The sequence below is a fragment of the Passer domesticus genome, chromosome 2 (genome assembly GCF_036417665.1).
Source record: "Passer domesticus isolate bPasDom1 chromosome 2, bPasDom1.hap1, whole genome shotgun sequence".
NCBI lineage: Eukaryota > Metazoa > Chordata > Aves > Passeriformes > Passeridae > Passer > Passer domesticus.
Genome location: NC_087475.1, coordinates 82837830 through 82862021, shown reverse-complemented (window position 1 = coordinate 82862021; position 24192 = coordinate 82837830). Strand labels below are relative to the sequence as shown.

Sequence of the window (24192 nt, the reverse complement as noted above, 5' to 3'; positions counted from 1 at the left end):
TAAACCCCATCACATGCTCTCTACTACTAACACGTTCACATGTACCCAGCTGGCACTACTTAGAGGATTTATCCCACAGATAAGCAGTCAATACAAAATCCATGTCTCAGAAGTTTGTGAAGTCAGAAACTAAGATCTAGTGTTTCTTCAAAAACATTAATTATACTTAAAATCTGCCTACTTTTTTGAAGTGCTGAGGCATGGCACAGAGAAAGTGTGCGCCATTCAGCTAGATCCCATCCCTATGCCAGATCTGTCTGAAATATCACACTGACACCTGACAGTGCTTCAGAACTGAGTCTTGCTCAGCATAACAACAGCAGGCTTTTCTTCATATTTAACAAAAACCCGCCTGCAAAAAACCCATTTTTTTGTCCTTTTATACAGAAACATGGCCTTCATTTGTAGAAAGAAGACTTGACAACACTCTATGAACAAGCAGAACCCTTCAGGGCTCACAGATGCAGCAGATCCTTTCAAAAGCCAAACCCACATAGAAGGGTTTGTACCACAACAGTGAGGAGGGTCCTTTGAAGGTCTGTGAACTGCTATGGTGGTAAAGCTTTGTTCAAGGCATGAATACTGGCTTTTGGGTAGAATACGTGTCACAAGGCCCTGAAGATAAATGCTGCAGAGATTTAAGGTCTTTTAGTCTCCGATGGTCCAATTTGACTGTTTAGCCTTGCTTAAATATATTGCTGCTGTAGTAAGGTGAGCAAGACTCTGTCCACATAAAGCATGAGGGAACAAGTCTAAACCACTGATGAAAGGTCAACCGTGGAGCACAATAGATATAAATAAATTCTGAAGCTCCCTTTGACCGTGGCTCTTTAACTCCAGAACACCCGTTACCTAACTACTGAACACCATTCATCCCTTGACAGGCATCGTTTTTGGAAGGATGATGAACTAGTATTTGAAACACAAGTCACCACTTTGGGGTTGATGAAGTACTACTTTTCAGAGGTCCATTAGACTCCTAGCCTTGTATTTGGAACCTTTCCCACACACGTATCTCTGTGAGAAGACTTTTATACATACCTTCCAATCCCTCCAACCTTACAGGTGTTGCAGGTAGGAGAGCATTTCCTTCAATGGCCAAAAAACCCCAAGGGTACTGGCAATCACCAGAAATTGTGAGGCTTTAAGCAACCCTGTTCCAGAAAACAGACCTTATAAATGGGCTCTAGTTCTTCATTCCTCTCTAAAACAGCTACCCAATTTAGGTGAGAAGCAACAAACAAAATACCATAAACTCTTAATGCAAATCAATTAAGAAGCCAAAGTTTAAAAGACATTATTAGAGAAAAATATTTTAAATATTAAAGTTTGAAAACTAAAAAGATCAATTCTCCTATGTAAAATTATCTGCAATTACTTTCTCAGTTTCCATATTAATTATCATAATGAAAAATTAGTCCAAGAGAAGAATACCATCCTGGGGGAATGAAAAGCTTTCCCATTAGAAATGCCAGGCAAATGCATTAACCATTCTGCACTAACCACAAGCACTGCCATTCTCAGTCTCAGAATTATGAGCCCCCGGAATGCCATCATTGCCATTTTGCTTGGTGATGCAATACAGTCGTAGATAAAAAAGTAATGGATAAGCTTTCAGGGTCACAAATTCTTCTTCAAATACTGGAAGTTTTTGTTTACTCTAGACCATTTAACCAACCATTTAATTTGTGGGTTTAATGCCTCATGATTCATCAACACCAAGGAAGCCCACAAGAAATATAATTTTCAAAGAATTTCTTAAAAATGTGAGTGGAAAATCCCTGTTTGCTGCAGAAGAGGTCTTTGACTCTGCTGTGAACGAGCATAAAATCCCACAAGCAGCTGTCACACAGACCACACTGGATTCACACTGAAAAGGTGCAGGCAGAGAGGTCTGGGCAAGCAGATCTGCACTGACACTCTAAGGTGTCGGTGTCCTTTCCATTGTCTACGCTTTTAGCCACAACTCTGTAAGTCTCATTGAAGCAAGATGACACCACACACAAAATTAATAATTTTCATACCTTATTCCAAAGCAAATAAACAGAAATAACATCACAACTGAATAACATCTGTTGTTTCAAACAGAAAGAACATCACACCATCAAGAACAGTAAGGCAATGTGAAGTACTTTGCATAGTTTGAATTTTAAGACTAAAGTTAGAATTAGATTTCACTTCAAAAAGAAATTCTACTTCTATCCAGAAGTTCTTCACATGGTGACTCATGTCTCTAAGTAGAAAGAATGGGACAAAAGAAGAAAACCTTATCACTGATGTGGAAAGAAAAAGAAACCCAACAACCCAAACTAAATAAACACACCTATTCCTCAAATTAAAATAACATCATCAATTAAAAGTCTCCCTGGCTAAAAAAATGAAAGACTGTAAAACCTTAGTTTGTATTTTGAGATTTAAAGAAAACTGAGAACAAAACCGAAACTGTACTATTGTTACTATATCAAAAGTAGAACTGCACTTGAAAACAAGTGTAGGAGAATAATTAGATACAGCTTATGCTGTATATACTGAATTTGTTAGTACAGAGACTGCCTACATCTGATGTATGTCATTTGGGGTTTCTAGAGTTTTTACATCAGCAGGAATCCAGTACAACACAAAACTGAAAGCAGACCAATTCACAGAAAGTGCTGACCGACATGTTCCCCTGAGACAGGGATGAACTTGAGCCATAAAGCCTGCATTAAGGCTTTTATCTGTAATCAGATTATAAATATGAACATTTAATTATGTCATTGAAACTAGTTCAGATGTCAAAGTAGCCCAAAGTGGTTTTAAATGAGCATCAGGATGTCCTGATCAATTAGTAATCCAAAGAAGTCTGGTAGTGATCACAACTCTGTTGAAAGCTGGCAGATTACTGCAGGTTGAGAAGGATAATACATCACATTTGATTTTGATTGTAGAGATAAAGCTACAACATTTCTGGATATCACCCACACAAAAACCTCCAATCACTTTCAAAAAGCTTATGTCACCATTTCCTTAAGAGCTCATCTGCAATACCTGCCCTTAAAAACAGTACACTTCTTTCAACATCATCACATCACCAAAACCTGTTGTCTGTCAAAGCACAGTGAAGACAAAGAGGTATTTCTAAGGGAAATCTTAATTTTCATTTTAAATCAGATGTTTTCCTGAAGTCTTTCTAGATGTATCAGACGGCTAAGTAAACTGTGGGCAATTATGTTTACATAAACTGTGGGCAATTATGCTTACATCCAGTGAATGAATTTGTTTGTAGCAAAAAGCATCTGGATTGAAAAATGGTTTCTCTATTCTTTCCTTGGTAGCTGATCATGTTCCCAGAAGAAGATAAAATCTTGCAAACCTTAAACTTGACTGTAAATTTTCACCACATGTTTAAGTCCTCAAAGGCAAGAGAGAGGCATATGTATCCATTTTATCTTTGCTTTCCTGAGACATATTGATAAAGTTAAAAAAATTATCATCTCCTTGACTTCGGGGTGGCACAAGATACCTATCTCTGTGCTAATGTAGTGCAAACTCAAGAGAGCTACTGACACAGAATGAGGAGGGAATGTGCACTGTGCTGCAGCTATATGGTACTTCATACCTACAAAATGCATTATGCAGACTTCACTCCCTTCCCTCCCCACTGTACAGGAGCAGAATTTTGTTTTAGTCATTTTGACAGGATTGTTTTTGCTTAGAGATAAAGAGAAGTAAACTGACTGGAAACATATACATATTATACAAGATTTCAGAAACAGGAACACCACCTACTTCCACTGTGTCTTTCAAAATTCCAGGCTCCAGACCTGTTTCACTGCTTGCCCATCTTGTTCACCCTCAAAAACCCACCATGGGACACTACCAGGATGATCAGGCTGCTACAACTGAGCAAAGCTCTCAAGTACAGTCTGTGCCTTCAGTCAAGCATATGCCTTTCTCCTGTGGGGCAGCAGATCACAGGGAAGCTCAGATATGCCCTTTCTCATCCATTTTTCAGCAACCTGATGCCAACAGATAGGATCACATATACTTCTTCCTGAAGAGTTTGCACAGGAGTTTGCATTTCATGAACAAGATGAAGCTGAGCTGCTTACCAAGACAAATGAGCAGACAGAACCAGGATCTGGGCTCGTCCAAACCAGCCCAAATACAGTATAGACACAGGCAAAACATCAAATTACTTTTGCTATCGGTCTTGCATTTATTATAGGGCAGAGATTTTGTTTCTCATCTCCTTATGTCGTATTCCTGATGATAAAATCCCCTTAGTTACATTAAAATTGTTTTCTGACATGTCATAATTAAAATAAGGTTGTATTAATAGCATGAAACATTTCACACTTTTCTCAAGTGTTACATATTCTCCACAGAATTCAGCTTCAGATTTGAAGTTATGCCTGCATTTCCAAAGCATTTCTATTCATGATCTACACACAATATTAATAAAAGAAGAACTCTAAAAGAGACAGCTTTTGCAAATATGTCTAGAAGATATTATTCAAAGCTGTTACTGCTTCAGAAGAATGTTTTTAGTTGTAAAATACAGAATATGGATTAACACAAAGTAGATAAACACATCATTTGTAGACCACAGAACACACAAACTGAAGCTGATGTTCACCTAACAAATTGGTTCCATGACAAAATACATTCAGTCTCTTAATTTCCCTGTTTGACGTAAGATAAGGATATGCCATTGAATATTCTTAAAAAGTCACCATATGCTGAGAGGTCAGTGTGGTTTTAGCATGATGTAGATGCTGATGCACTGCAGATGGCAGTAGCAATGCCTCTGCCTGCATGACAATCAGAAGAGAATTTCAGAAAACAGCAGTGAATCAGAACTTATAATAAAGAGGCCAGATTCTGCCAACAACCATGGTCTAGGCACATGCATGTGATTGTTTATGGGGGGAAAAAAGGGCAGTTTCAGATAAATTTAATGTAAAATTCTACTTTGATAAGCATCCACAATATATTTAAGTTGTTCAAATCTTATACTCTTGGGAATGTTTTGAATCTATGACAATCTTACTGCTGACTAGAAGTTATGTTAAATGCAAAGATATTCCCCTGCAGTTGCACATTTTGAAGTCACTTCCTATTACATGCAAATATACAGAATCTATATTACATTATGCTGGCCTCAGTCAAACTATCCGCATAAAAGCTAACCTGATGCTTCTACAAGCCTTTTTCTCTCCAGACAATATAAAGAAGTTCTGCAAAACTTGAGGTTACCTGAATAACTCAGAGACATTAAAAAAAATAAAACTGTTTTTCCTAAAAGCCAACAACTTCTAAGCTATGTTTATGTTGGAACAACATTGCTAAGACTCAGCAAGAGGCAAACATTCTGGGTTTATTTTTGTCCTTACTGAAAATCTATGCCTTGGAGTTTTGTTTGCACAGACCTAGGCATCCACACTCATATTATTCACCAATCTTTCTACCACTGAATTTTCTCATCAAATCTCAGAATGTGTGCATAATCCTGAAACTACTACCTGGTATAAGTCTTTCCACGTGGATCAAGGAGATAAGATTTCACTTCCACACTGTAAGCAAGTGTATCTAAGGAGCTGTAGGATAAACCCCCAAACATTTACACAACGTTGCTGATCTGTTTTCTTTCCAAGAAATACATTGACTGTTGGCTTGCAAAGTGCCTGGCATATAGAAGAGGGCCCAAGTTTGCCATGACTGTGGGTTTTATTCCTTTTATCATACTTTACAGGCAATCCTCACTATGATCTTTGTTACTGCTACACTTTGCTTTGCTTTCTGTAGCTTTCCAAATGCAGGAACGAGAGAGTTGGAATTTCAGAACCAGAACAGCAAATGTCTCAGAGTATGTTCTTTCACACTAAGACAAAGTGAACCAATATTTAATGTCTGACTGTCTGGGGAGAATGGTTTAGAAAGGTTTGCTCTCCATAGCTTGGAAGCAGATCCTGGCTCCAAACATCCTTAACGTGTCTATTTTACCAATGATACTTTAATCTTACTGCTCAGTTACTGCATAGCACATGGGGAAGACAGGTCAAACTCCTACACCACCATTAGAGAATCCAGGATCTAAACCCACTATAATACATTGATCTGTCATATCACTTCAGGATTTCTTCTTCCATGCATCCACTACACTTCTGCTCTTCCTCTTTCAAATTAAAGAAAGTGATTCAGTGAAAAAATGCCATGTAACCTCAATTGAGGGCAGATTATACACTGAAAGTGACTGTGTTTTACTTCTTATTTATTTAATACAGCAAATGCCAACTGGAGACATCTGAAGCTCATCCTGCAAATTAATTTCAATTTTGCAGTTGGTTTTCTTCTGCCTGGTACTCAAAAATACAGATTATTATCTTGTAGTTTTGCTTCTCTTCCCTCTAAATGCAGAGCAAAGTGCATCACCATTTGTTTACAACCCAGCTGTGCTCCTATAAATCCACTCCTCAGATAGGCGTTAGCCAGAAGACACCCGGAGTCTTACAGCAGTGGGATACTAAATCAAAAACCTATGCCCTACTTCAGGAAAGCACTTTCTTAAACAATATGAAGCCAGTAAGATTATAACTTCACTGCAAAGGGCTGTAAATACTCATTTGCTTCCCATAAAATTCAATCTGCTTTGGATCTAGTCCTAGACATTTGCCGGAAGGTGTTATTAAATAAAATGAGAGGAAATTCAGGCCAGTAATCTTTTGATTTCTAAGAAATCACTGGTTGTTACATCTGTCTCATCAGATGCTTGAGCAGCAGTCACAGGGGGACCACATATCACACCCACTAGCCCACTTTCTGGCCCATTGGATTTAAGTGCAATTATTTAGCCTATTTTGGTTCTCCCTTTGAATTACTATTTTAATTATGCAGACAAGGTAATAAGCTCAAGTTTACAGGTATTGGTGTCTGTAACTTATACATACTGTGATTTGAAGTTTTGAACTGTTATGAAATAAACCCAGAAATTTTAAGTGACTAAATAGAAAAAAAAATAAATGAAGTGAGCTCTGGTAAACAGAATTAAAATAACTTCCTATAACAACTGTGTATTAGCACTCCCTTTGTGCACAGCTTTTGAGAAATATTTCACAAAAGAATTTTTATCTTATACAACAATGCATGTTTGGTGGCCTGTATGGGATATAGCAGTTGATACATCATGTGTGTTTCTAACAGGCTGTGGTGGAGATTGTTTTTGGTACAGATAATAAATGCTACAAAAAGACAACTGAGCAAACAGGTTTGCTGGCTGAATGGTGAGGGAATTTATTCTGAGACTCATATTCACCTACAAATGTCCCATATTACCTTGGGCGAGCTAAATTCAGCTCCCCACTGAAGTACTCCAAAACCAAATGAAAATTATGAAAACATGATGCCCATGACTGCATGATCCTTTCTGGAATGCTTATCAGTGATTCAGAAACTGTCCTCCATAACTGATAAGAAATGGGACAGAGTTGAAAAGTGTTTGATGTAATGCAGCAGTGTGTTAGGGCTCCAGTCTGAATAAATCTCATTAATGAAAAGCAGAAAGTGAATGATACATGCCTTGAAAGTCCCAAGAACTAGGAATAAGAAATAAACCACAAATATTTCTCTCTGTCACATTTTTTCCTTTTTGTTTTTTTTTCCAGTCTTGACATTCAAATTCAATAGTTTCTATATTTTACTAAAATCTGGAAGCCACAGCTGAGGATTATGTGTCTAACCACAGTTTCACTGGACAGAAAAAGTAATCTGTAACTCCATTTTATGCTAGAGTTGGAGAAAATTCTACAAAAATGATGCATTCTAGCTAAATAAGATGTTTCTTAATTTGAAGAGCAATTAATATAAACTAAACTTCTAGTATTTTCTCTTCACCTCTCATTTGTCAGGTGAATTAACAAACATGAATAGAGATGTTCTTCCTAAAGAATGAGCTCTATTCTCTCCTGTACAGATATCGCAAGGCATTCACTCTGTTTCTACCTAGATTTTCTGTTGTTGAAAAATGTTAGGATTTTGGCTGTTGCCCTGTGATTTCAGAAAGTCCAGGAGCTGGTTCAGAGCTTCAGCCTCACATGATGAATTAGTCTGCAAGTGGACAGCAAATGCAATGCATCCCAAGTATGATCAGCCTCTGCATATGCACAGACTATATACAAAGGAGAAGAAGCCCCAGACACCTGGCCCATCTCATCCAGAATGGAGATGAGGAATATCTACAATGCACAAAGTTTGTCCAGATGGCCTACCACAGATCTGGAAACTCTCACATACTTGCAGCTCCTCAGCCTCACCTTTCTTAGCAGTATTCTTCTGCCTGGAAAGGAAAATGCAGTGCTTCCCCAAAGTAAAGGCTTAAGCCTCTCTTCAATAGACATAAAGTGTTTTCCACAGTATAAAATTACTACAAATCTGAAAGTAAAGAGACTGACAGTACTTCAAGCCAATTTGGTTTGGGCCCTAAATCAGGGTTCACTGCAATCAGCTCAGCTTGAGAAAAATTTTCCAAAACTAGGAAAATTAATACCAGTGATGAACTGACCAGGTGACTCTTTTATCAACGAGTTTATACCTCCTACAAGCACACCTGATACAGTGCTGCAGTTCAGAGAGTACATTAGGATGGTGCCAATCAGACATTGAGAAAGAATAGAGAATGGTTCCAGCTGCTCACTGTGTCCTAGCAGATCTGTAGCCACATTCACCACTGCTCTTCCCTGCTCCAACACTGTGCCACATTTAACCTCCTGTAAGATGTTCTAGTTATTCTCTGACAAAAAAAAGAAAAAACAACAAAACCTGAAAAGTTAAAAGCATCTACTTTACTGAATTTGCTGTTTCTCAGGAAATACTAATTGAAAACTTCTTGCTCTGTGTTACAAATTGCAGTACAAATATTATGATTCTGTAAGTCAAACAAGATTAATATCCCTCTTTCCCTGCAGGAAATCCTAATAAATGCTACAAGGGTTTCCAGCTTTGCAGGAAGTGAAACTGCTGGACTCTCATACTCTTTTATATTTGGCTTCACTGGGAAACTCATTTTGCAACTCCATCAAATACCAGTTACATTCCTAAAAGGAAAACAGTCCAGCTGCCAGTCAATAGGACATTCGACCTTGCAGAGAAACCTGAAAGGCACTTGTACAAAACAACGAGATCTGGTTACAGTTTCACTGTCACTGCCAATTCCATTAAAGCTTATCTTTAAAATGTAATGAGCTTTTTAAAAGTGGCCAACACTAAACCCATTTTACAGCACCAGCCAGAATCTCGCTGCTGTTTTCCAGCACCTTCCCATCACTTCCTTTCTATTTATATGAGAAACTACTTTGTTATCTTATAACTTCAAATACAGTTAACATGCTAAATACAAAACAATTACTTGCCCCTAGGAAGAGTGGCCCAGTTTCAGCAAGCATGAGTCATGCACTCATTCTGCTTTCATAACCCCACCCCATTACCCTTGACCAGTGGACATTTAGAAGGTCACAGTTCAAAGGCACTTTTGTAAATTTTATTAAGCTACAAGAACTCTGCAGGACAGCTTCAAGCTCTCCAAGGCATCTCACTTAGTGCCCTTGTTTTTCCTCCAGCAGGTCTTGTGAAGAAGTCCAGCTCTTCTTGCTTTCATGTCAGAGGACAGCTTCTGGCATTGGCAAGGCATCACTGAGCGGGTCACTCCAAAGCTCTTATGGAAGATGAATGAGTTTAAGCAGACACACCAAAATAAAGAACACTAACATGCACTTTTGATTTTTAGGACACACAACTATGAGAGTAGTTGGAGTCTTCATGGGATTATCTATCAGTAGAAATTGGTATTATTAATAAATTCCATTTTTGGTTTGAGACTTTGGCTAAAACAATCAGTAAGGACAATTTTTTGCACATACTTTCATTTTAATTACCATTTATTAACAGAGCAAGGTGATGACATTTGACAATCTACTACCTTTAACCTTCATAGTCTGTAATGAAAATGATCTTGTATCTTGAATGGTGCAGCTGCTTATTCCTAAATTCAAAAAAGGCTCAATGTAAAGTTGACTGAAGTCAACAGAAACCCTCCCAATGACTTAAGCCTACACTGCCCCTTAGAAACCAAAGAACAATGCTCAGGCAAGGCTCTGCTGTTGCAAGCATTTTTCCCCCCTAGACACAAGCCAGGAAAAGCTGCTGGCATCAGCACATGGAGTGAAAGGCACGTTCCACATCTCCTTCGAATAAATACTGCTGCACATCACAACCTGGGCAAGTTACCAAACCTAAGAGGAATCTGCTGCATGTGTGCAATGAGCAGCAAGTCACAGTGGTATGTGCACTGAAAATCCTTACAACTCGAGACAAAAAAAATTCTTTTATTTTACCTTTACCTTTAAACATCTATTTTTGTGTTTGAATACAATTTACAAACTCGTGAGCCACCGATGGCAGGTTAATTCATTAAATGAGTATAAAGTAGCAGAAACTGCACAATGAGCCTCTGTATTAAGACCAGCAGTGAATTCCACTTGGAAAGTTTTCTGTAAAGCTGCCTACCTGGAGCACATGGTCACCTCTATCACTGCTTTTCATGGCTTTCATACATCAAGCCACTGTATCTGCCAGGCATCCACTGTACATTACTTTTCCCTAAAAGAGTTTGAATTCTGCTGGAATTCAGACTTTATGCACACTCCACTAGTGCAAATTACTTTCTCTTGCAGCAGTTTGTTTTGGTGGATTTTTTTGTGTTTTTTTTTTTTTTGCTAGATTTTAAAGAGGTTTTGTCATAGAAAAATAAAAGCCAAAACAATGGAGATACAACTTTTAGATTTTTTCTTCACCAGCAGTTAGATTTAGCACTTCAGCAAATAATTTTTGTTACTGATCTCATTTAATGGCTAGATATAGAAGCCTTCATGCAGTATTGGGGAAAAGAATAGACCTGACCCTCCAGTAATTGTGATCAAGGAACCTGATTTACAGAGGCAGTTGTTTTATGACAGAAATTAGCTATAGACACAAGTGACAACACGAAGACATCAAATTCCCTGTGAGGTAAGAAATGGCTAAAAGGGAGAAGTTCTTTTGGCTTGGGTGGTGGTAGGGTTGTTTGCAGTTTTTTGTCGGATTTTTCTTTCTTTGTTTATTGGACCAAGTAATCCAGCTGGGGATATGAAAAAATAGTCACTAGAAGAAGGGCTACAAACATGAAAATCCCTGGACTTACTTCTCCCCTTTCCCCCACTTCTCAATCATTAGGCACAATAAAACAGATTATTGCTTGCTCCAGCCTCTGCCCTGCTTACCTGCTTGGACCATCTTGACAACAGAAACCCTTAATAATCTGGACACTTCAAAAAAAATAACAGGATTTGGCAGTTTAATCCATTCTCTCATTTATAATAATCACAAATAATGCAAATATAATGAAATCACCTGCAGGTTTTACATCAAACCATTCAAATGAAGATTAAAAAGAATTTAATAGTTTCCATAATGAATTTAACCACTAGGCAAAGTGACAAATCCATTGGCCCAGCCAAAGAGAAAACGTTCAAGACATCTTGTCCAGGAGAACATAGCACTGTTGGGTTTTGAAATAACCTATTTTTTCCAGTATTTAGAAACAATGTAGTCTTAACTACACGTTTTATGAGGCTGAACACAGCTAATACATACGGACCTATTATAAAACAGACTTACCATTTTTTAAGCTAGACATACAGAATAGAATTCTCTAAGGTGTGGAGCTAATCTTTTTTATATATACAATACAGAAAGGTACTGAAAATCTGTTTCAGTTCTGTGGGTCGACATGTTGAGAAAGGTTACATGTGCAACAGAGAGCTGCAAAGCAGAAAATGTTGATATGCAGAAAACTTTTGCATTGGCCTTATTTTCTTTGTCAGAACCATAGTCTGCTCAGTTCCTGTCTTAGTTTTGTGCTTGGCAGCTGCAGAACTATAAAAAGCTTTGCCATTTAAAACATTTTTAGAAGAAAGATATTGTATTAGGCTGACAATACAGAAGTCATTTATCAAAATGTCACATTGTCTGGGGGGACAGATAACAAGTGTCACCCCTGGACCTCAAAGAGGAGGTTAAAAAATTAAAAACGTGCTCATCATCTCCACTAGAGCACATTCTAAACTGAAAGTAGTCATGTTTGCTGTTGTGCTAAGCCATCTATTGAAAGAGAGGGAATTTCAGCAGTGTTTATTCTCCCCCAAAGACCAAGGCCTGTCTGACCTGCTTACAACAGCTCCAAAGCATAGTCTGTCCCAAAAGAATTTATTTGGGTAAGTGCTACAATAGGCTGTTCATGGTTTGGTAGCAGGTCTGTATTTCAGTGAGAAAAAGACAAAAAAATAAGTAACAGAGGAAAAGAAAGAGACAAAGCAAAACCCAAATCAACAAAAAAACCTAAAGGCTCCCCAGAAAAATAAGACTATCTATAGAACTGTATGCCATTTAATTAAGAGAGAGGTAGAGGCAAGACTCCTTCTGTGCAGGGCAGCATCCAGCTCTCAGCTACAGCAGCCATGTGCATTGGCAGCTTCCCTATCAAACTCGAGGCCCAACCTCTGCCTGGGGCTCAGTGCTAGAAATGCCAGAGTCCTGCCTGCATGGGGGTACGTGGTGACAGAGGCTCTCTTTGAAGAGAAGAATGAGTAAAACACCTAAAGTACAGGAGAGCTGCCAAAAGGTATGTTTGAACAGTATGTCCCATCAGCCAGGCAAGTGAGGCAGGGCAGGAAGGTAGATCAGCATCATTTACAGAAGCCAGAAAAGAAAACTATCCCAAAGTCCTGAAGGGGCCTAAATACTATAAAAAATTGTAACTGTCCCACCTTCAGCAAAGGATATCAAGAGAGCACAGTTATTCATTAAAGAACAACCTTTCCTTTCTCATCTCTGAATGAAGGTCAGTAACAGCACTAAGTGTTCTGGAGGTGACTGCTGCAGAAGCAAAGAGGAATTCAATTTGCATTGTCTTCATCAGCAAAAGTTAATACAGTAAAAAAAGAGACAGTCTAGGAAGCTTTTAGTGTGTGGAGGACAATGTTTTGTCGCAGCTGGTGAGTGAGCCCACCAGGGGAGGGATTACATTAGACCTGCTGTTTGCAAATAGAGATGAGCTGGTGGGAGAGGCTTGGGGCACAGTGACCAAGAAATTATAGAGTTCTTGGTATCTGGTGAAATCAGGAGGAACATCAATAAGACTTTTACACTGGACTTCCAGAGGACTGACTTTGGCCTATTTAGGCAACTTTTTCAGAGAGTTCCTCAGGAATCAGCCTTTAAAAACAAAGGAGGCCAGGAAAGGTGGGCAAGCCTCAAAACAGAGATCTTGAGGGCACAGGAACAGACTGTCCCTGTGTGCTGAAAGATGAGTCAATGAGTCAAACATCCAGCCTGAATGGGCAAGGAGGTTTTGAATGAATTTAGGAATAAAAAGAGGATGTATCATCTTTGGAAGGAGGGTCAGGTCTCTCAGGAAGTATTTAAGAGGGTTGCTAGGGCACGTAGGAAAAAAAAATTAGGGAGGCCAAAGCTCAGTTTGAACTTAATTTGGCAACTTTTGTAAAGGAAAATAAAAAATGATTTTACAAATGCATTAATGGCAAAAGGAAGGGTAAGACCAACCTTTATTCTCTGTTGGATGAGGGAGGGAACTTAGCAACTGCAGATGAGAAGGCAGAAGTGCTTTACTGCCTTCTTTGCTGAAGTCTTTAGTGGGAAGATGGCTTGTCCTCCTGGGTAGATGGTATCAGGGAGCAGGTTCCCCTGTTATGCAGGAGGAGGCAGTCAGAGAACTGCTGAGCTGCTTGGATGTTCATAAATCTATGGGACCAGATGGGATCCATCCCAGGGTGATGAGAGAGCTGACAGATGAGCTTGTAAAGCCACTCTTTACAAGCCAGGGCTTGTAAAGCCCTGGCTCACTGGTGAGGTTCCAGAGGACTGGAAGCTGGCCAATGTGACATCCATCCACAAAAAAGTGGGAAGGGGATCCTGGTAACTATAGGCCAGTTAGCCTGACCTCAGTACCTGGTAAGGTGATGGAACAGTTTATATTGAGTGTCAGCATGCAGCACTTACAGGACGGCCAGGGAATCAGACCCAGCCAGCACGGGTTTAGCAGGGGTAGGTCATGTTTGACCAACCTGGTCTCCTTTTATGACCTGCCTGGTGGATGCAGGAAAGGCTGTGGATGTTGTGTACCTGGACTTCAGCACAGCCTTTGACACTGTCTCCCACAGCACACTCCTGGAGGAGCTGGCAGCCCACGGCTTGGACAGGAGCACTCTTTGATGGGTTAGGAACTGGCTGGATGGCCGGGCCCAGAGAGTGGTGGTGAACAGTGCTGCATGCAGCTGGGGCCAGTCACCAGTGGTGTCCCTCAGGGCTCTCTGCTGGGACCAGTTCTGTTTAATATCTTTATTGATGACATGGATGAGGGTATTAAGTCTTTCACTAGTAAATTTGCAGACAGCACTAAGCTGGGAGCGTGTGTCAATCTGTTGGAAGGTAGGAGGGCTCTGCAGAGAGACCCAGAATGGTTGGATGGATGGGCAGAGCCCAATAAGATGAAGTTTAATAAATCCAAGTGCCAAGTCCTGCATTTTGGCCACAATAACCCCCTGCAGCGCTACAGCTGGGGACGGTGTGGCTGGACAGTGCCCAGGCAGAAAGGGACCTGGGGGTGCTGACAGCTGGCTGAACATGAGCCAGCAGTGTGCCCTGGTGGCCAAGGGCATCCTGGCCTGGATCAGGAACAGTGTGGCCAGCAGGAGCAGGGAGGTAATCCCTCCCTATACTCAGCGCTGGTGAGGCCAGACCCTCCTTAACGCTGCGTCCAGTTCTGGGCCCTCAGTTTGGGAAGGACATTGAGACACTTGAGCACATCCAGAGGAGGCAACGAGGCTGGTGAGGGACTTGGAACACAAACCCTGTGAGGAACAACTGAGGGAGCTGGGGGTGTTTAGCCTGGAGAAAAGGTGACCCAGAGGTGACCTTATCACTCTCTACAACTCCCTGGAAGGTGGCTGTAGCCAGGTGGGGGTTGGTCTCTTTCTCCAGGAAGCAACTGACAGAACCAGAGGACACAGTCTGAAGCTGCACCATGGGAAATATGGGTTGGATATTAGGAAAAAGTTTTTTACAGAAAGAGTGATCAAGTACTGGAATGGTCTGCCCGTGGAGGTGGTGGTGTCACCATCCCTGGATGTGTTTGAAAAAGGACTGGATGAGGCACTCGGTGGCATGGTTTAGTTGAGGTGTTAGGGCATGGGCTGGACTTGATGATCTTGTAGGTCTCTTCCAACCTAGTGATTCTGTAATCCAAAATCAAGTCAAATGGAATTAGCTCTAGGTCCAGTTTTGTTTATCAATGCCAGATCTAACACATGAAAATCAAAAACTCAGTAGTCAAAATCTGCCACACAGCATTACAAGGCTGCCAGATCCATCTCTAGTGCATACAGTACTGCACGTCCAAACCACGTGAAAGCAAAACTGAGCCACAGACTATAGGTCTTCACTTCATCTTGGGGGTCAGCACTGCCTTTCAGCACCTTCAGGTGAATCATCACTAATTATGACAAGCACTGATCGTCAAAGAGCAGCACAGTCTCCGATATCAGTGACATTCTATGTCGTGCCACTTATGAGGGACAAGGCTTGGAGTGTGCCGAGGTCAGTGGAGCACATACTGTTCACCCCACACATAATATGCTCAGTCTTCCTGACAACATCTACAGTGTTTCCAAAGTAATCAACTAGTAGCTTACCCCATATTTCACTAGATGCAAGGAATAGGAATGTGAACAACCTGCAATACTCAGCACTACATCCATTCTAACTGCAACAATATAAATTTTCATATTCTTCACCAAAGAGTTTGTGTTACTTAAGTGCAAATTTTATTCAAGTGCCAGAAAAGCTTAGCCCATCCTATGAAACCAGAGCTACATTCATTCTTGGCTCTGCCTTACCAAAACATGCCTGATGTAAAGATTAAGGCTTCTCCAAAAGAAAGGGCGTGATGAAAAGAAAGCAACATAAGCAGCTGCCAAACTGATGAATTTCGTCAACTTAAAGGCAGTTTTAAAGGTACTTTTACAACATTTTCAGAAAACAGAAAGAAGTGTTTTGTTCCAAAACCAATTAATTTTTATTAAAATCTTATACTGAGTGCAAGCATAAACTCAGCACTTATAAAAGCTGCTCAACCAATGCTTCCAAGATCTCTCAATTTCATTTATAAAGGCTGAAGGGAAAACAAGGACCAACATATTACCAGATTGTACAGCACAGAGGCAAGGTCTGCATCAGCCCCCCTCTCACCCTCACAGCAACAGATATCCTATGCACTTCCAAGCTTTTCCATGGGAACGGTACTCCCAAAGCATTAGCAGCATCTCGAAGGGGAGAGTAACAGTGTTGGCAAGAGGTTATGCAGGCAGACAGGAAGGCAGATAGCTTCTTGGTTTGGCTATGATAAGAGAGATGAACTGGAATCCAGGCTGGGGGAGTAAAGGGACTTTTGCAGGCTGCTGCTAATACCAGAAGCACCAACAGATTTAGTTTGGGCTCAGTCTGCTGACCACACCATAACAACAAGTTCTTTGGCACCAAAACATTAGGAAAGGTCCTTGCCAAAAGACAGTCTGGCCTTAGAAAAATATATGATTGACACTAACACCAAGCAAATAAAAATGAAAGTTGACGTGCCAGGATGATGGCCAAAACAAATCTAACTGAGCAATCATATTTCCAGAACACCACCTCATTTGCCAAAATATTTGGACAAAGCTCACCTCCACGGAGTTTGTTTCCAGTTAAAGTAATGGGGGATACATGCACCTTGGCCTGAACTAATGAAGCACAAACATGTAAAGAGCCTCTCTGCTACGGGCACCATTGAATGCTTACCAGGATGCACAGTGCTCCAGCTCACTCACATTTCTTCTCTAGAGTATTTAGAAGCTGATTTTACAAAACATCATCTCTCAGCTATAGTTTTACTTGGTCTAAAGTTGCAGGGTTTGGCTATGCAAGTGTCTTGTTTGACATCCCTAGAAACTCAATAGTACCATCAGGTCAGTTCATGTACGTGAACATCCTGTCTCCTGCAGCAGCCACAAGCCTTAAGAAGAGTAAATAACTCAGGCTAATAGGATACTCTTCCACTGCACTCTCCCATCTTTTCACCATCTTCAGTTTGGAGACTTTATAAGCCATGTGTTTTTTTAAACTATTTAGTAACCCCCAGTGGATTTTTTTTCCCCTAAATTAACTTATCCAGTCTAAAATTTGCCCCCCCAAGTTTGCTCAAATAGTTCCAGGCTCCTGAAAAAATATGAGGGGAACCTCTAAACTCTGCCCACCTCATATCCTTCCTTTGCAAAACATGAACAGATGGTAAGTTAACAAACGCCGGAATGCACACGCTTAAAGCCCCATGCATCACTCAGTTGTTATGGATCTATCCAAACCTAAAGCTAGCCAACTGAAAACTCCAGCTGCAAGAGAAACTCCAGTTGTAAGAACTCAATCCTGTGGATTTAGAGAGATTCACTACTTTGAAAACAGAATTCTGCCTCGATTTGATCTTGCCAACTAATTTCAGACACACTGCTCTTGTGCTCAGTACTAATTCTTTTAAAATAAAATCATTTTACAAATCCACCTAATTTTAGCTCTGTTTCACCACAGCTGCCAAGTGCAGCCGTGTGCAAGATCACTCAATTTGTTTCTCAGCTGCAGTGGCAAATTACTGACACTGTTCAAAGAACCCTCAGTTAGCTCAATTTCAATCCCTGCAAAGCTGAAGGACAACCAACCTTTCTGCATTTTAATCATGTATACAGCAGTACATTCAAAAAATGCTGCAGAAACCTACAGCAGTTCTTTAAGGTTTGATTCTTACAGATCTAGACTAGTAATTTTTTTTTTTTTTTTTTTTTGGCAATTCATCATGACATTCCATGAAAAACAATGGAGAACATACATGCACATCAGAGGAGTAGAGAGTATCTAGATGTACTGAGAGAACACAAAGTCAGATCCCTGCATTGCACTTGCAGGAAAGTTTAATGGATTATCTTAACCCTTCAAATAGGGCAATATCCTGCCACTCTGAAAACAAACTGTGACCTCCAGTGCTGCATCTGTTTGTGATGGCAAATCTCCAAGCAGGCATGATTTATCACAGAATTAGAACTTCCAGAAAAATGCAAGAAGCGTCATCAGCCTTCCAGTCAGATGTCATGAGCAAAGTTACAGTCAATTTTGGACACAATAAGATTTTTGAGTCCCTGCAGATGTGTAGTCAAACTGGGGATTGTCCAGCTCAGCCTGTGTTTGTTCAAATACAAAACAGGCACATGAATTTGACAGTCTCGAGAAAAACTGGGAATCATACATAGAAGGCACATCTGAGATGAACAGAACTGCACAAATCTTAAGAACTGACAGCAGTGTCAGAGAGAACAGGACATGGACTTGACCACACCAAACACATGGCAGCTTTGATAAACAAGGTAGTTGGTAAGGGAAGCCCGATCTCTCCTCCCAGGGTCTGAGCACTGAATAGCTTTTCACACGGCTGAGGTCCCACAGTAAAACAGCCTTCTTTCTCAGCAAGTCCAGTTTTCATTGGATTACCACAGAACACTCTCACCAGTGCTCTGTGGTTATCTGACATTATTAACATTTTTAGGTTTTCCGATTTTGCGGCGTTCAAGGTCTGGAAAAGAATTTCTTCATGAAGCACTTCGTAAAAACATGTGACAAGTTCTTCTTCACCCTCTTGTTATTTCTGAGACTCCTCAGACAAATAACAACTGCTATTGCCTTTTAAAGCTGCAAGTACCTCTCATAAAAATGATGATGTTTCCCAAGTCCTGTCCTTGGATTAAACATGGACTGTCACAGTCCACAACTCACGGAAGAACAGTATTTGAATACCACAGTAGTAAGAAATGTAGTTCATAGTAAACAAATACCAAAGGGAAGAAACAACTGCCAATTTATTAAATCCATAAATAGTTTTTGGATTTATTTTTCTTCTTCTTCTCAGGCAGTTTTGGAAACCAGGGGAACTTCTCAGAGGACAGCCTGCTATTAGCTTTTACTAATATTTAGGATATTACAGAGGACCTGCCAGCAGCGGATTTTGAGTCTGCTTCTTCTTCAAAGCACCTTCAACCTAGTAAGCAAGCAAAAACTTGGATCAATAACCTCAGACTGTAAATCTGTCTGCAATTCTGCTGAAGGGACAGTGTTCTTCATTGAATAAATACCACACACTTCACAGCTTCAGACTGACAGCTGAAACTTCATCCAAAACCTATAAAACAGCCATGGTATTGAATAAAGCAGCAAAACACTTGCTGCCCAAAGTCTCCCTTTTGAACTTTTTTTTCAGAGGTTCTTGGAGAGATGTAAGGACTATTCCCTGCAGAGTTGCTTGCAATCAGTTGAAAATTTAGATTAAAGTGAGATCCACTGTAGAAAAACAGCAATAACCCCATGCTTGCATTTAGTTACCAAAGGGGTAAAGAGTAATTGCAATGTGATGAGAGTACAACAGCTGAAAACCTAGCTAAATCAGGGATCCCTAATTTTGATTTACACTGCTGCAGCACAGCAGACCAAAGGGCCACCGATCCCACGCTGACAACATATGAACTGCCTGAAAAACACCGTTTCAGCTGAACACAGGTAATTCTTCAGAGGCTACAATGAACTGCTAAGAGCCACATAGAAATGGAAGCCTGTTTAGAAAAGTCTGGAAAGAGGTCACGAGCATTTAGCAATGATGGGTTACCTAGGTGCATACACAGGCAGTCTTTATCTCTCACCACAGATGTAAGCCATCTCTGTCTTGACTTGGATGCTGTGCAGACGATTTATCTCAGTGACTGTGAAATGCAGCAAACAGCAAACACACAGGCCAGCTGGGAGACTTCTCATGCCCAATTAAACACGGCACACTACAGTACATTCTTCCTTTAACAGGAACAGTTTTCTACCCTTGTCACCACATGGACAAAAATTCCATTTAAATGTCAAGAAAAACACTTTATTTCACTGGGAGGAGGGAAAACACTCAAGAAAAGCCTCAGTTCTGAGAATTATAAAACAGGACATTAAGTAGTTAAAAATCGACTCTTTCATCAGCCAGACTCAACTGTGTGTTATTATTGCATTACATAGAGGAAAGGTCAAAGTATTAATTTTTCAGTTCAAATCAATATACGCAAGAAAACAAGAAACATTAGCTATGTCACTCTTTGTAACTACCATGAAGCACCCATCAAAACCTCTTAATGCCGACAAATTACTGTTATTTATGACCTAGTTGGCAGTCCCTTTTCTCTTCAGCCTTACACACAGGCACTATATAATGATTCAAACCAGACAGCCTACAAAGTTGTTGCATATTCAGTAACACCCAGTGTCAGTAATATTCAGTGTCATCGCATGCCTTGGACCTTTGGGATTCATCTCTATGGATGCTGAAATGGCACCAGAAGATGCAGCTCATCCTACACAAAGCAAAAGAGGTCATCCAAAGGGTCTCCAGTCTGGAAGACGACATAGGAGGCTCATGGATTGGATAACTGTGTGCAAGCATATGACAAATAGCCACAACCCAATCAATCAATCAATCAATCAATCAATGTCAGTACCATGCTTAATACCTGCTCATTTTAGGTAAATAATGCACTTGTAGTTATTTCTAGTAATATTAACACAAGAAAGTAGAACCCAACATTATTGAGTCTGACATGTTTGATCCCAGTATTGGCATCCAGATTATTTTTTTTCCCTTCAAATTATGAAAAAAAGTGTAGAGTTAAGTTATGGAGTCTCACTTCACATGCTTTGTAGACTTCACTAAAAACTTTCTCCAAAAGCATTTTTTAATTCTTCTTCTTATAACTGTATTGTTAATGTTTCCACAGTGTTGATGATAAACACATCTTCAGCATGGCGAGATATTGCTTTGGTAGTGGAGCACACACAGCTATGGATATGCTATGAAAGGAAGAGTGAAAACAAGAACAGCCACACATGCTCGTTTCATCATGAAGGTGTAAATGACCCGTTTCACAGCTACATGCGTTTAAAAAAAAAAAAATATATATATATATATGTAACTAAGATTTTGGTATTGGACTTTAAAGAGAAGTTGTATTTTCTCCATCCCAATTCTTGTGCTTTCGGGCACACAGCTTCAGTTCCCAGGCAGGCTAGGTCACTTCTGCCCTGCGCAGGCTGTGTCAGTGTCACTGCGGCAGCAGGACAGCGGTCAGCGGGGCGGCAGGTGCCCGACTCCACAGGAGGCCGCAGCACCGAGCCCGCAGCTGGGCACCCGGCACACCTCCCGTGCTCCTTCCAGCCCAACCCACGGCCGCTCGCCCTGCCCAGCGTTTCACGCCTTTGGGGCCGTCCCCAGGGAGCGATCCGGGCCTTCCCCACGCCGCCGCCCTGACCGAGGCCCGGGCCGCGCACGGCCCTGCCGCAGCCCGGCCGAAGGCACCCACCTTGTTGAGGTGGGGGTTCCTGGTGATGTCGTACCCTCGCTTCTTGATGGCCGGGGCGGCGCTCCCCGCCTGGCTGCTGCGGGCCCGGGTGACGGCGAGCGGGAGCGGCCCCCGGCCGGCCGCCACCACCGGCAGCAGGCGGCGGGCGCAGACCCCGCCGCACACCGGCACCATCGCCGCTCCTGCCGCAGGCAGCCCGCGGGGCTGGGCGGGCGCGGCCGGCCCGGCCCAGGCGTGCCCTGCCAGGTGAGCCCGGCGCGGCGCGCCCGCCGAAGCGAAAGGAAACCGGGGAAGGAGATCCCGGCGCAGCCCCGCGGCGGCGGCCGCCCCTCCTCCGTTACCTGTTAAGGCTCCGCCGGCGGCGGCGGGGAGGGGGAGCCGGGGCGGGCCCGCCCCCGCCGGGCACAGCGGCGCGCCCGCCCGGAGCCCGCTGGCTGCGGGGTGCCCGGCTCGGGCCTTGCGGTGCCCGCCCGCCGTGCCCGCGCCGTGCCCGTGAGCCGCGGAGCCTGGGCACCCTGCGCAAGGACACGGGGCCTTGGCGGGACACGGAGCGGAGCCGCGCGGAGGAGCTGTTAGTGCTTAAGGAGCATCCTCAAAAGAACTTTTCAGTCCCGGAGTGTGAACAGCCGTGGTTGGTTAGGCATTTCAAGCCGCATATAATCCATAAATTCCCTATGTGAAATTTAGATACACCGTATATTGTACATATAATGTATTTACTATGCATTTAGTTATATCATGTATATAACCTGTATTTCTTTATGTTGTAATTATATATTCGCTGAAGAAGACAGGTCCCTGCATCCATCTTTTTTATTTATTTTATTTTATTTTTTAATAAATGAGCTCTTTTATCCTTTGAAATGGTGAAAACATCATCACCACCACCACTACCATCACCACAACTACTTCTGTGGAAAAACAGTGCTCTGATTACCCTCCCAAAACAGTGGAAGGACTTCAATTTAATGGTCAATTTCATCTTAAGATCAACACTTCTTCTGGACCTTCATCCCTCCCATGAAGTTCACATCTGCCTTGCTAGAGGGACACTCTCCAGCTTACCCTTCCATTAGTGTTGCTGTCTGCATGTGTACTTTTTAATATGCTTTAATATATTCATGGATAAACTATACAGTCCATGCAAAAAAGAACAGACTGCTGAGCAAAAGATGACTAGATGGATATGGTTGGTTTTCCTTGCCTTGCCTCTAAGCACTCAGTAGAATAGACTGTTGCAATTTCATTCCACAATCTTATGATTTCTCCCTAAAGAGCACATGGTTTCATGCATTGTTCTAGGTGTGTTCAAGATATTTACACCCCTGCTGTAGGCAATGATTATATTCAAACCTCATACTTGAGAACTGTGGCAGCTTCATAACTACTATGGGGGGGGAAAAGACTCCTGGAAGTAGGGTTGTCTGTCTGGTCTTTGGGTCTTTCCCTAAAAATTTGGTCATAAATGGACACACTCCTGAGGAGACCCAGATGGTGAAGGGAAGGAGTATGTGCATCACTGAGGCCAGAATATTATCAGGGAGTTTGTTAGTGCACAGAAGACACAAGAAGAAATATACCACTATTCTTATGTTGTGTAGCTATAAACTGGAAAAATCTAGAGATTTTGACTTCCTCAGGAACAATTTTGCATAAAAGCGAAGTCAATATCATGCCAGCTTGCCAAAGCTTTCTTTCTCCCACCAGCCAGCTGGTACACCAGCCACCCTGTCAGACCTCCGACATCTTCGTGGCCTCCTCTGGACCTGCTCCAACAGGTCCACATCCTTCTTATGTTGGAGGTCTGGAACTGGACGCAGCACTCTGGGTAGGGTCTCATGAAAGTGGAATAAAGGGGGAGAATCCCTTCCCTGACCTGCTGGGATGTTTCTGATGCAGCCCGGGAATGTAGTCAGGGAGAAATCATTTGCCTCGGGCTACAACAAAGGAGCGGTCAAATGGCAAAGGTGGGAATTCCTACACAGCCCTTCTACAATGGATTAGCAAAAAGTGAGAACTTGGGGAGTGAGGGAAGTGCTGTATCTGTAATGTCTCATTTCTAAGTGGGCTGCAGAAACAGTTGCATATGTGATCTCCCATTATTGACTGCTGAGGTTATTGGGCAGGGATATTTTTAACAAGTGCACGGGATTATAAGCATTTTTGGCTCATGCACACACTGCCACAAGAAGATATATACTCATACATATGCTTTTGGCTTTATTGATTCTGTGTGGACTCTTTCACATACTTTATTTCTTTAATTCTAAAATTCTAGCTTATGTGCTTTTCAGAGCTGGGATGTATTATAAATTTATAGGTGTAAAATTAATTTTTTCTCTGCATCCACAAATTCTCTCCCTACTTTTGTGCAGCCACTGAACAGTGCCTTGCAGGGGCCATCTCATCTTTTATCTCCTATTGGCTGACAGTAGCCATCAAAATGACTTTTTCATCTTAGTGAGAAATAAATTACAAATGCTGGGCCTCTAAAATTTACCTGGCGCTGCAAAATAAAGCCTGAATCTGATTTAGATTCATTATCTCCAAGCTGCAGAGTGCTTTCTGTAAGATGCCCATGAATGTACTTCATCTAATGTGCAAGCCTCTCTTGAATGCAAATTGAATAAAAGAGATGGTCACATTC

The 24192-nt window shown here is 41.5% G+C and overlaps 1 protein-coding gene across 4 annotated transcripts in view; it reads right to left on the bottom strand.

Moving 5' to 3' along the window:
* Positions 1 to 21907, bottom strand: part of ME3 (malic enzyme 3) — a 117884-nt gene extending 95977 nt beyond the window's left edge. For 3 of the 4 annotated variants that reach the window (XM_064409595.1, XM_064409598.1, XM_064409596.1), the window contains exon 1: positions 21546 to 21880. In XM_064409595.1, the coding sequence (XP_064265665.1) occupies positions 21546 to 21719 (174 nt within the window). In that variant the 5' untranslated portion in view covers positions 21720 to 21880. The other variant, XM_064409597.1, reaches the window with a different exon arrangement.
* Positions 21908 to 24192: the final 2285 nt, after the last annotated feature.